This window comes from Octopus sinensis, linkage group LG7 (genome assembly GCF_006345805.1).
Source record: "Octopus sinensis linkage group LG7, ASM634580v1, whole genome shotgun sequence".
Lineage (NCBI taxonomy): Eukaryota > Metazoa > Mollusca > Cephalopoda > Octopoda > Octopodidae > Octopus > Octopus sinensis.
The window spans coordinates 567,248-579,747 of NC_043003.1; the positions used below are offsets into that span (position 1 = coordinate 567,248).

The 12,500-nt window shown below is 34.2% G+C and overlaps 1 protein-coding gene across 19 annotated transcripts in view; it reads left to right on the forward strand.

Annotated features, from left to right (window-relative positions):
- The window catches only part of LOC115213794 (histone-lysine N-methyltransferase, H3 lysine-79 specific), a 203,890-nt gene that overhangs the window by 136,606 nt on the left and 54,784 nt on the right, over nucleotides 1–12,500 (forward strand). For 14 of the 19 annotated variants that reach the window (XM_036504423.1, XM_036504430.1, XM_036504425.1 and 11 more), the window contains 5 exons: nucleotides 403–801; nucleotides 2,855–2,959; nucleotides 3,915–3,992; nucleotides 5,652–5,717; nucleotides 7,565–8,656. In XM_036504423.1, the coding sequence (XP_036360316.1) occupies nucleotides 403–801; nucleotides 2,855–2,959; nucleotides 3,915–3,992; nucleotides 5,652–5,717; nucleotides 7,565–8,656 (1,740 nt within the window). The remainder of the gene's footprint in view (nucleotides 1–402; nucleotides 802–2,854; nucleotides 2,960–3,914; nucleotides 3,993–5,651; nucleotides 5,718–7,564; nucleotides 8,657–12,500) is intronic. The other 5 variants (XM_036504426.1, XM_036504432.1, XM_036504434.1 and 2 more) reach the window with 5 other exon arrangements.

Below are 12,500 nucleotides of genomic sequence, written 5' to 3' on the forward strand. Positions count from 1 at the left end.
AACATCACTTGACAACCAATGCTGGTGTGTTTACGTCCCTGTAACCTAGCGGTTTGGCAAAAGAGAATAATAGAATAAGTACTAGGCTTACAAGGAATAAGTCCTCGGGTAGATTTGATCAACTAAAGGTGGTGCTCCAGCATGGCCATAGTCAAATGACTGAAATGGATGAAAGAATAACAGAATAAAAGGATAGGTTTAGCTTAAAGGGGATCTAATCCCTCTTACGGCTTTCTTCACTTTTATAGACGTTTTCATCGTTTTCTTTTGTTAATCCTGCATGAGATGGATTAATCTTTATGTTAATCCATGTTTGTTGTGTTTTTTGTTGATTGATTTATGCTTTGTTTTGCTTTTGTTTGTTTGTTATTTCTTGCATGTTTATTTATTGCATGTTAACAGATTAATGCAAGTTACAAACAACTGGTTACCAAGGAGACATCAAACGGTTGTGACCCCATTTCATATCATTATAACATTAAAAGAGACATCACATATGGCTGTAATAATGAGGACGATGGGGATGATGAGAAAGATGATGACGATGAAGAGGATGATTGTGATAGCGACTTCGAAGAAGGACCTGAGAAATCTGACACATCATTGGAACTTCAAAACCACAATGGAAATTCCGATAATCCTTTTTGCTCTCCTGTAAAAGACACCTTTGAATCTTGTGCTGAAATTCGAGTAAGTAGTGCAGATCCTGGGCCACTTTCAGCAGCAATCCTAAATAATATGTACCCAAAGGTTGCCAACGATGATTATAATTATAAGTCTTCAAACCTAACTGAAACAAGGGTGAGCAAATTAAAAAATATAAATTTCTTTTCGTTATTCCAACAATATTCGCCTTCATTCTAACATGAGTTCCAAATACTTAGATGTTTTTTTTATATATTTAGTTGAATGTATTTGTTAAACAGGTTCTGTTTTTATAGAGAAGGAATATTTATTTTGAAGTACTATTTACATTAGAGTCTCATGCCTTTCACTTCAGAACTTGGAGAAGCTGACATTATTTTTCATTCTTAAAGGGGTGCTAAAATAGTTTAGATTTCATCAATATGGAATCTGATGTTCTTCCAATAATTTCAATGATTTAGAATAAGATTTGATTACGAGGTTATGAAGATTCTCCTCAGTTTTGCCAAAGTAAACTAGACAAGATCCATACACACACACACACACACATACAATTTTAAATATAAGTAAAAAGGCCATCAAACCAATATGAAGTTGTGTAACTATTTTTTCCCATCAGATTATCAAATTCCATTTCTTTAATACCAATGGAAAGTAGAGAGTTAGAATGTTATCATGAAGAGCCTTGCATAGAATGAAATCCCACATTTATACCCTAACCGAAACGTTATCACTCGTTCTTAATAGTTTGTCCATTTTGTACCAAATTCTTTCAGCCCACCAGTACGCTTATCTCTAAATAAACCTCTCTGTTTACTGGCATAATTTACAAACTCAGCCTCACCTTTTAATGTGTCTCTTCTTTTCTCTGCTTGAATATGTCAGAGTCATATTAAAAGCCATAAGAAAACATGAAGGAGACTCAACACTGAGTTGTGTTCAAGAGTTTCCAAAGATTCCATGAAACCCAGCAATGTCAAAACACATGATTAGTTTTATAATTTGGAAAAAGTAAATTAATTGCATATTATACGGAGTATTGTATCATCTCTAATTTGCTAGAAATGAAATGTGAGTGACTCAAAGGCTTAGAGTTTCGTGTCCAACTGGGATCATGTCAGAATCCTACCCAAGAAAAGATTGTGGATGTACACACATTATTTTAAAATGTACATCAAGTTTTTCTACACATCTCCCTGTGATGCTCCTGGACACATCATCAGTGATGTTTCCTGAGGTTATCAGGTGTTTGGGTTCCTTCAACATCAGATGCCATCATCCAGGTAACCCAGCTGGGGGTTGACCAAGCCCCATCTTGTGTCCAGTTGACACCACCCCTGGTAGCATTGTTCATTCCAGGGCTTTTGCCTCCTGACCCACAGTTATCTTGAGGCAACCATTGTTGCCCCTACAGTCAACCAGATGACCTTCAGCCTATTGGCCCCTGTGATGCCAAGTATGTTGTAAGTTCTGCTGAAGGATTGGCCTACAACCCCTCTGCATCCTCTTGCGATGGCATCACTTGCCACTTCCTACTTTCACATCATTCCACCATCTTGGCATGTTTCCACATTTTATTCTCTTTAGCCTCTATTAACTAAAATAAATAAATAAAATGAGATAAAAATAAGAGTGCAAGGATAGCTGTGTGGTTAAGAAATTCACTTTGCAACCACAAGATTTTGGGTTCAGTCCCACTGTGCAGCACCTTGAGCAAGTGTCTTCTACTTTGGTCCAGGACCAAACACTGCTTTGTGAATGAATTTGGCAGACAGAAACTGTGGAGGTCCATCATATATATATATATATATATATATATACATCTACATACATACACAGACATATACATACTTGTGTGTATATATGTGTTCATTTCTGTTTGCCTCACCCCTACCCCATCCCTTGACAAACCACTGTTGGTTTGTTTGTATTTCTGTAGCTTCATGATCCAGCAAATGAAATAAATACAATAAGAACGACTTAAAACCTGTACTGCTGTTGTTTGGTCCAGCTCGCTCTATGAGGCAGTGCTCCAGTATGGCTGCACAGTACAATGACTGAAACGTTTTTTACTATTTGATTAATTATTCTAATTTATTTTCTTAATTATGAACTGCATTGATTACATTAGTTCTAGCAGGTGAGTATCACCATCCAAGCGAAATTCTTTAATCAGCTTCATTAAAAGAGTTGACTATCTCTTCTTTAGGAATCCACTTCACCTGACTCTGGTAAATTTAGTTTTCTTAGTGTTCATACCAATCATTTGGAACCGGTTCCATGGTTGAAAGATCCAAAACAACCAGATTACCAGGTAGGAACAACTTAGTCTATGGAATTCTCTCTAAAACTAGCAACTCAAATAATTATTCCAAATTTTTTTTAACAAATTTCAATGCTATCAATCAATTAAAATATTTTTGTAAGAAATGTAGGCATTCACGTCTCGGATGATAAATTGCCAGAATTAGTGGAATGTTAGATGAAATGTCTTTTAGTATTTAGTTACATCCCTTCGCTTCCCAACAAGGTTTGCCTTGTTTTTTAATCTTTCAAAAGGGATAAAATATGTACCTGGGTTAATTTAATTGATTGTACCCACTGTACAGAATTTGTGGTCTCCTACCAAAAGTAGAAATCACTATTATTATTATTATTATTATTATTATTAAGGTGGCGAGCTGGTAGACTCATTAGCATACCAGACAAATTGCTTAGTAGCAATTTATGATAGTTTTTACTTTCTGGTCTCTGCTTCCACCGAGGTCAACTTCGCCATTCGTCAAGTATGGGGTCAATGTAACAGACTTACCCCTCCTCTCAAAAACTGCTGGTTCTGTGTCAAAATTTGAAACCATTATTATTATTATTATTATTATTATTATTATTATTATTATTATTATCATTATTATTGTCATTGGGTGATGAGTTTCTGACAAAATGCCTCATCATGTTGTTTAGTTACAGGACCCTCTACAATCTGAATCCATATGTTTTGAGGTTCAGCTTTACTTTTTAACCTCATGAGGTCAGAAAAATAGTAACCAGCTGAATATTGAGGGAGAGATGTACCTGATTGTCCCCATTCTCAAACTTCTTGGCTATGTTAGTTATATTATAATGACATTGTAATCAATGAAAATTACTATTCAATATCAACATTATTATCTCTAATATCAACATTATTATCTCTAATATCAACATTATTACTATTGTTAAGAACAGTTTTCTATATATGGCTGATGATAATAACCAAAATTTAATTTTAGACAAATAAAAGGCATGGCTCTCCTGAGAAGAATCTTATTCCTAACAGAGGTTCAAACTTGAAGGATATACAAAAGAAAGTAAGAACAATAAATGTCCAGATTTAATCTTTTTGGAAAGGAAAACTTTTTGTAGTTCATCTCCCTCACCAACTGTTATGGAATTCTTCTTGTCTCAGACAAGTCAGTTTAAAGTTTAATTGTTAGCACAAGAAAATGGGTTATCATCCAGATATGAAAAAAATATTTAAATATTTCATCCAACAGTTTATGTACAATTATCTGATATACGCATAAAACTCTAGAAAATTAGCTATAAAGTTATCTCAGATTCATGTATATTTGTATAGACATGAATATATGTGTATATATATGTTTTCACATATACACACCTATACCTAAAATAAACTTGAATTAGTTGAACCTCAGTTATTTTTATACACCACAGTGAAACTTTAAACAGATGTAAATATATGCATGGAAAGTTTCAATGTAAAGGCTTTAAAACATCTGTAGCTTGATTACTTTAAATTTGTTTTAGATTTTAAACACATGCTGTGTTTTGTGTATGCACACACTCACACTCACACAATACATACACACAATACATATAATGAATATGCATCTGTGTGTGTTTGTATGATTTTGTTCATTTTTGGCATCTTCCAAGTTAATTTATAAAATTTCTAAGAAGCAGTTAAAAAGGAACAAAATCAAAACTATTTTCCTTATGTTTAGATCAAATAAACAAAAAACAAATATATTTATATATATATATATATATATGTATATATATGTATATATATGTATATATATATATGTATATATATATATATATAATATATATATATAATATATATATATATATATATATATATATATATATATATGTGTGTGTGTGTATATTGAAGAAAGGAAACAAATGATTAGTTTTCAAGTGATTGTGTTAAGAGATATCGTGATAAAATTATGTAATGGTATTTTCAGCTAAAATATTTCGACTCATTTATTGTCCGGCTATTTTGGGCTGGCAAATAATACCCTGCTGTTAAATCTATCTTAGTAGCTTACAGAATGTTTACAGAACTTGCTATTTTCATCCTGCTGTTTGCTAGATATTGGCTCCACCTATCTCTTTCACTATGTAATCTAACACTGTTTTCCTTTTCTTATCTATATCATAATGTAACGAACGGAAAACTATAAAATACGCAGATATCTTAGCCATGCATATGCTTCATTAGTATTGTGTTTATTCATGTATTCAATGTGTAACTCTTACCATTAGAATTTCCTCGAGCGTCACTGCTTCGGTGTTAGTGAGTTCAATCCTTGGACGAGTCATTTGTGTTATTCAAGGTAGATTGTATTACTTACCTCATCCATCCTCACAGGTAAAATAGGCTTCAGTTCATGGTTGGGTGGTTAGTAGTTGGAAAGGCGTTCAGCTTGAAAGATATTTTTTGCAACAATCTATGTACAAATATCTAAATAAATAAAGTAAAAGAAAAATGAAAAAGGCAGGGAACATGAAAAAGGCAGGGAACATGAAAAATGGACGTTAAAAAAATGGAAAGGAAACATTATTTAGTTTTTTCTCTCTTGCTTTTTTAGAAATAGTTTTCTCCACCCTATTAAATTACTAACTGAATCAAGATGTTAGATATTGAACATTTAGAGCAAAAGTAGATCTCTCTTACTTTCTGTCTTAACAAGAACTAAACATTTTTCCTCGTACAGTTTGAAGCTGTGAGTAAACAAGAACCAAAAGAATTTGGTAAAAGAAATATAAATCTTCAAGAAAACGTAAGCATCCTTGAGGCATTTGTTCGATTTTATTCATTGTAAAGAACATAAAATAGCAAATCCTTCAGAATTGAGTAGAGTTATTTTTTTTTAATTTCAAGAAAATTGCGAAGCTTTTAAGTTTTTTATTGATTTTATTTATTTGTACTGTTACAGATTTATCGATTTAGAATAATGCAAAAACAGCAATGAACGCATAGAATCCCTAGTGTGCCAGAGAAAATGCTTGGCAGCATTTCTTCCTGCTTTATGTTCTCTGTTCAGATTCTGCTAAGGTTGACTTTGCCTTTCATCCTTCCAGGGTTGATAAAATAAGCATCAGTTGAGCACAGAAGGCAGCAAAATCACCCACCCCCCTCCTCAAAGCTGCTGGCCTTGTACCTATAGTTTTAGAGACGTGCCCCTAAATGACAAAACCAGGTGTTTTATAATATTTCTTTGGTTTGGTGCTTTCTGGGTTGACTTTTGTTCTTCACATTTCTCGTCAGTAAAATGTGAATTTAAGTGAGTGTCACATTTGGCAAGGTCTTGACTAAATATGGTTTCCATTCTAGAGATAAAAAGATTTTTTTTTTACCTGGGTTTGCTGTTAGATTAAACAAGTCAAGTGAATACATAGAAGATTTCTTGCAGTTTCATGCCAATATCACTCTGGAATTGGTCCAGTTGATTATATCAACTCCACTACAAATTATTTGTTATCAGAGATGCCGTGTCGAAGCAGATTAAGTGGTAATGTTGTTGTTATTATAAATGCTTGGATACATTTGCTGCTGTAAGAGTTGGACTTCATTTTGAGCTGATCCCTTATCTTGATTTTGCTGATGTTTCCAGCAGTTAAAAAAGCTAACAGTACTTGAAGGATGTTAATCTATTCAGTATCTGTACTTTTCAAGGTATAGGTGGGATTTAGCTGTTAGTCACATAATGGCAGCTTGAATCAAGGATAATGCCAACGAGCTCAATGGATTATTGTATATACTGAAATAAAAAAAATTCTGTATTTATATCTATGCAAAATTTTCAATAGTTATTAAGTTAATTTCTGTTTAATTTTCTGCAAATTGAAATTAGCTGCATCTTTGAATAAGGTGCTGAGCCTCAGGAAAAGACTAATGGTTCTTGGAGTGTTGTCAATGAGTCTTTGCAAAATTTGGTAGGAATCTTTCTTCAAATTTTGAATCCTGCTGAAGTCAATTTGGTCTTTCATCATTTGGGGGGGGGGTCAATAAAATAAAGTACAACAGCAACAACTATTATTATTATTATTATTATTATTAATATATAATTATTATTATTATTATTATTATTGGGGATGTTCTTATTTCTGTATTGAGGCCTAAAAATACAGATCTTCAAAATATTGTTTCATTATATTAAAAGTTACGATTATGTCTTTGGTTTTTGTTCTATGGAAACAATTATTCAAAGTCTAACACTCAAACACATGTCATGACAAGCAGAATAATGTCTGCAGTCAATGCAATTGACTGACCCCTCCCCTCAAAATTACTAGCCTTGTGCCAAAATTTGAAACAATGATTATTACTAGAAAGTTCTGTAAATTCCATGCTTTATAAATGTTCTTATTTTGATGCCTAAATTTACAGATCTTCCCCACATTCATTTATTAGGTTAAAGATTTCAACTCCATAGTTATGGTTGTTTAGAGCATAAAACCTCAACTACTGTCGCTATGTTAAATATTTAGATTATGTCCATGATTTCATCCCCTATTAATGTATTTCAGTATTTTAGACAATACTCTTTCTATCTACCTGTATTTTTTATAAGTCCAATATTATTATTATTATTGTAATATTGTATTCTTAATTTACTTTCCCCAGGGTTTAATTTCTTCCTTTAAAGTGCCATCACGAACCCTAATTAACAGTGATTCAATAAAAGACTATAAATCCAAACTAGAAAGTTCCTTAAGCAAAACTAAGATTCAATCCCATCACAATAAACTGTCGACTGAAAGTGGAGTTAAAAACCCTTCCATTCTCGAAGATCTTACTAATTCTAAAAATAAAAATTCCTCCTATAATAATAGTAATAATGATAATATTAATAATGATAATAATCGTTATTATAACAACAACAACAATATAATCACAAAGAATAATAACAACAACAATAATTCTGGTCTGAGAGTAAGAGAAAAGACAGTCAAAGTTTGCAATAAATGGCCACCAGAAAAAGCTACCAAGGTGCATGATATTTCCAAACGCCACGATGATTCTGAGACTGATTCTTCCCCACATTGTGAACCTGACACAAAGCCAGCTGTTCTTGTTAGCCAGAAAAGTGTGGTCAAACGATGGCCTCATGCTCAAACGGCACAGATTTCTATGGCAAAGCGTCCAGAAAAATTGACAAGTTGGTCATCAGGTGTAAATGGAAATGGTTCCATTACACAGCGCCTAGATTACAAAACGGACGTGCGAGGGAGATGGCCCCCAGAAGTTGATCTCAAACAAACTGCTAGAGAAAGCATATCATCAGCATTAGCTCAGAAGATTTACAAACCACCTTCGAAAGATGCAACAGGTGTGTCAGGCCAAAATTTAAGAAAAGATGTAATTAGTGAAACAGCTGTTGTGCAAGTTTTTTTACAGACACCAGAAAATACTCGATTAAAAGACGGAACATCCACTTGTAAAGTAATCCCTAAATCTCAAGAAAATAACGAACTGATTATTCCTCATCACTCATATCATAACGGACATGTACCGGAAACCAGAAGCTCTTTACTTACTAACCTGCATGCTGTTAAAGATCAAAATCTTTCATATACATCTTTTGTACCTTCTACTAACCAACACCAAAGCAATGATGATGATGATGATGATGATGATGATGACAGTGGGGATGAGGTCAAAGGCCAAACTGTATCATCTGCTCATTGTCTTATTCATTGGCAAAGTGGAAAGAAAGTAAGTTGTGCATTTTCATTCAATGTCCTTTTTCGTTTTCGTTTTTTCTCCCATTTACAGGGAGAATTCATTAATTTTCTTTCATAACTACAATGGAATTTGTATTGTTACTCTTTACTCTTTTACTTGTTCCAGTCATGTGACTGCGACCATGCTGGAGCACCACCTTTAGTCGAGAAAATCGACCCCAGGACTTATTCTATTGGTCTCTTTTGGCGAACTGCTAAGTTACGGGGGCATAAACACACCAGCAAAGCCTTGTCAGGGGATTTGGTAGACGGAAACTGAAAGAAGCCCGTTGTATATATATGTGTGTGTGTGTCCCCGTAATTTAGCGCTTCGGCAAAATAGACTGATAGAATAAGTACTAGGCTTACAAAGAATAAGTCCTGGGGTCAGTTTGCTTGAGTAAAGGCGCTGCTCCAGCATGGCCACAGTCAAATGACTGAAACAAGTAAAAGAATATATATATATAAGTGCTATAGATGGACCGCATCTATAGCACTTATTCAGCATTACCTGACACCTTTGGGTCTCAATGACACCATTACCTCTCATAACCTATATATATATATATATACATAAAATGTTATACATAGACTCATTGTAATAAAATTGCAAAACCTATTCAATCTGTATTTTATTTTATTTACAAATTCCACTGTATCTGGGAGGCTTTATACATGTTGAATGAAAGGATATAGTTTATCGAAGGTGAATGTTTATATTGCAGCTTCAGTTTCACACCATCGTCATCTCCAGATGCCAGTAGTGTTTTTGCCTGAAGATCACCAGAGTGGTGTGAAAGTCAAGTCACACACTAAAGATTCAGTTTTGATAAACCATATTCTCTAAAACATGTATTAGGCCCTCCTTTTCCATCCATTCAATGCAATTAAGTATTTGTGTATGCATGTGTGTGTGTGTGTGTGTGTGTGTATATATATGTATGTATGTATATGTATGTATATCTATCTGTGTATGTATCTATCTATTTATCTATATATGTATGTGTGTGTGTGTATATATATATATATATATATATTCTTCAGGGCCGTCACCTTCGATCTATATAGTACCATGTCCCTCTTGCATTTCTTGAGGCTCTTCTTTTCCTCTGCGGCTTTCAAGAGCTTCTCCATCCGGTATGCCTCAAAGTCTTTCTTTAGTTGCTGACGAATCACTCAGCTGAGAAGGGAATATTCAAGGTGGTCTTAATGGCATAAGGGATGTGCTCAAGGGAAGGTTGAACAGGACCACCCGTGCCAACCTCATCAACAGTACAGTTCTACCTGCAATGTTGTATGGTAGTGAAACATGGGCTACCACAAAGAGAGAAGAGCAGAGACTGGTAATGGCTCAAAGAGCCAGGGAAAGGTCAATGCTTGGTATCTCGTTGAGAGAGCACATCAGTAGCAAGATCATCAGAAAGAAGTCCGGCATGAGGGATGTAATCACAGAGTATACACGCAACAAGTTTAGATGAGCTGGACACATCGCCCGGCTCACTGATAATTGGTGGACCCACGCAGTTGTCGAGTGGTACCCACGTGAGCAGAAACGACTACCTGGAAGGCCTCCACGACGGTGGAGTTACGATTTTAGGAGGACAATTGGGATCACGTGGATGAGAAAGGCGCGATCCAGAGAGGAGTGGACAGCGTGCTGTGACCAGCGGTGTCAAATGGACGCCTGACGGACTGGTCGGTCAAGGTGATCAAGGTGAAGGTGATATACATATATATATATATAGTATTGTATTTCAGGATGGTCATTTTTTTTTTTGCCCATTAAACACACACACTGTATATTCATTCTTCACTCATTACTGTTCTTATTCTAACTCATGTCCATTATCCAGAAATCATTTGTCACCCATCTGTGACCTCTTCAATGACACTTTCCATCTTCATGTGTGTTCTTGTCACAGATGTATGACAAAAGATGTGTAATAAATGAGTGAAGAACGAATATATAGTGTGTGTGTGTTTATTTGATGAAAAAAAATGACCATCCCAAAATATAACAATATCTATTTCAACACATGTCTTCACATCAGGAATCTTTCAACACAAATTTATAAACGCATATATATATATATATATATATATATATATATATATACACACACACACAGAGGGTTGGCCAGAAACCACCTGACAGTAAACCAAAACCATTTAATTCCAAGATTTATTTATGTGAATGAATTGAATAAAAGCATCTAAATATGAAACATCATGAAAATTGTTCAAACTGAAGTCCTTCTCAAGCAACACATTCTTCCATTCAAGTCAATACAGAATTACAGAGAATATTTATGGAATTTTGATTTACTGTCGGGTAACTTTTGGCCAACTCTGTATATCTTTGGTTTTGCAAAGAGCAAAGAGGTTATTCAAAATGTAAAACAAAGCATATATAATCTCTCTCCTAAGGATGAAACATGTTATACTGTTGTTTTGAAAACATGTCTTATTAAATATACATACAAAATATTCCTTCTGTTGACATTTTTTGAGCAGTAAGAATAATAATGATAATATTAAGCTGTTGCTTGGAACATTGCAAAAAGTTATTATGTTAAAATTGTCGAGGAAGGTTTTAATTTAAATATCAACATTTTAGGGTGAGCGACTTTTGTTTGTATTCAGGCGTAGAGATGGCCTCAAGTGGGTTGGTATCAAAAGGGTAATCTGAGATGTACACCAGAAGAATCATAAAGAAACATAGGACAGAATTAGAAGCAAGAAATAGACATCTTTTGAAAATACCAGATTGGAATGTCGTCAGTTTGAATTGACAGCAAATAAGGTAGCTTGCTGCAGGTTGGCAGCTTTTCAACAGAAAGTTCTAGTTTGAGTTCAATGACCGACCAGAAACACATCAGTAGAATAGAAACGGGAATGTATTGGTTTTGCTGTCTTCATGTATTTAACTCACCCTGTATGGGAAAGAGAGAGAGAGAGAGAGAGAGTATTATAATGTGAACCTGGAATTTATCAGTCATGCAATTTAGAAAAGTGAAAAGGAATGTAAAAAGGATTAAAGAGCTGCAAGAAGCATTTCTTTCTATCTGGATGCAGGTAGAAATTAGATGACGTTGAACCCTTGGAGGAGCCGCTATGTGGTTACATGGCTTGCTAGAAATAGCAATTAATTTGCTTTCAAATTATATCATATCATCTTGAAAAAGGAAGAACACATTGGATAATTCAGTCTTGAATACACATTTACGAAATAGGCAGAAAATTCTGTTGACTCTGGAGATAAAGAATCTAGAATGCACAAGAATTTATTCCAATTGCCTTGTCCAAACTCCAAAACTAAGTCTTGAATTTAGCACCACCTGAAGTCAGATTGTTGCATTAATGATGAGAGAAAGACCATCTCTTTGGAACGTAATAGTTTAATATTCCATCAATTTATTTATCTGAAACTTACTGCTAACATTTATAAATTGCGAGTATAAAAAGATAGCAAATAAAATAAAAGAAACAGATTAATAAATTAAATTGAATGATCATTATTCCAAAATAATTCATTTTAATGAAGTAATTTTACTCTTTGGAATAAAACAATTATTTTATTCTAATTGTTAATCTAGCCCAAAACAATGAGAATAGCCAATTTGTCTTTAATTGGTGGCATCGTCAACTGTGGTTTAACTGAACTATTTTATTCTGTAGTCTTTGTTTAAATATTAAAATATATATTGGTGTTAGGAAAGGCATCAAGCTGTAGGAACAATGTGAAAACAGACGCTGGGGCTTGGAGCAGTCCCCTGGCTAACTCCTGTCAAACCATCCAATCCATGGGAGCTTGGAAAACAGATATTAAATGGGGA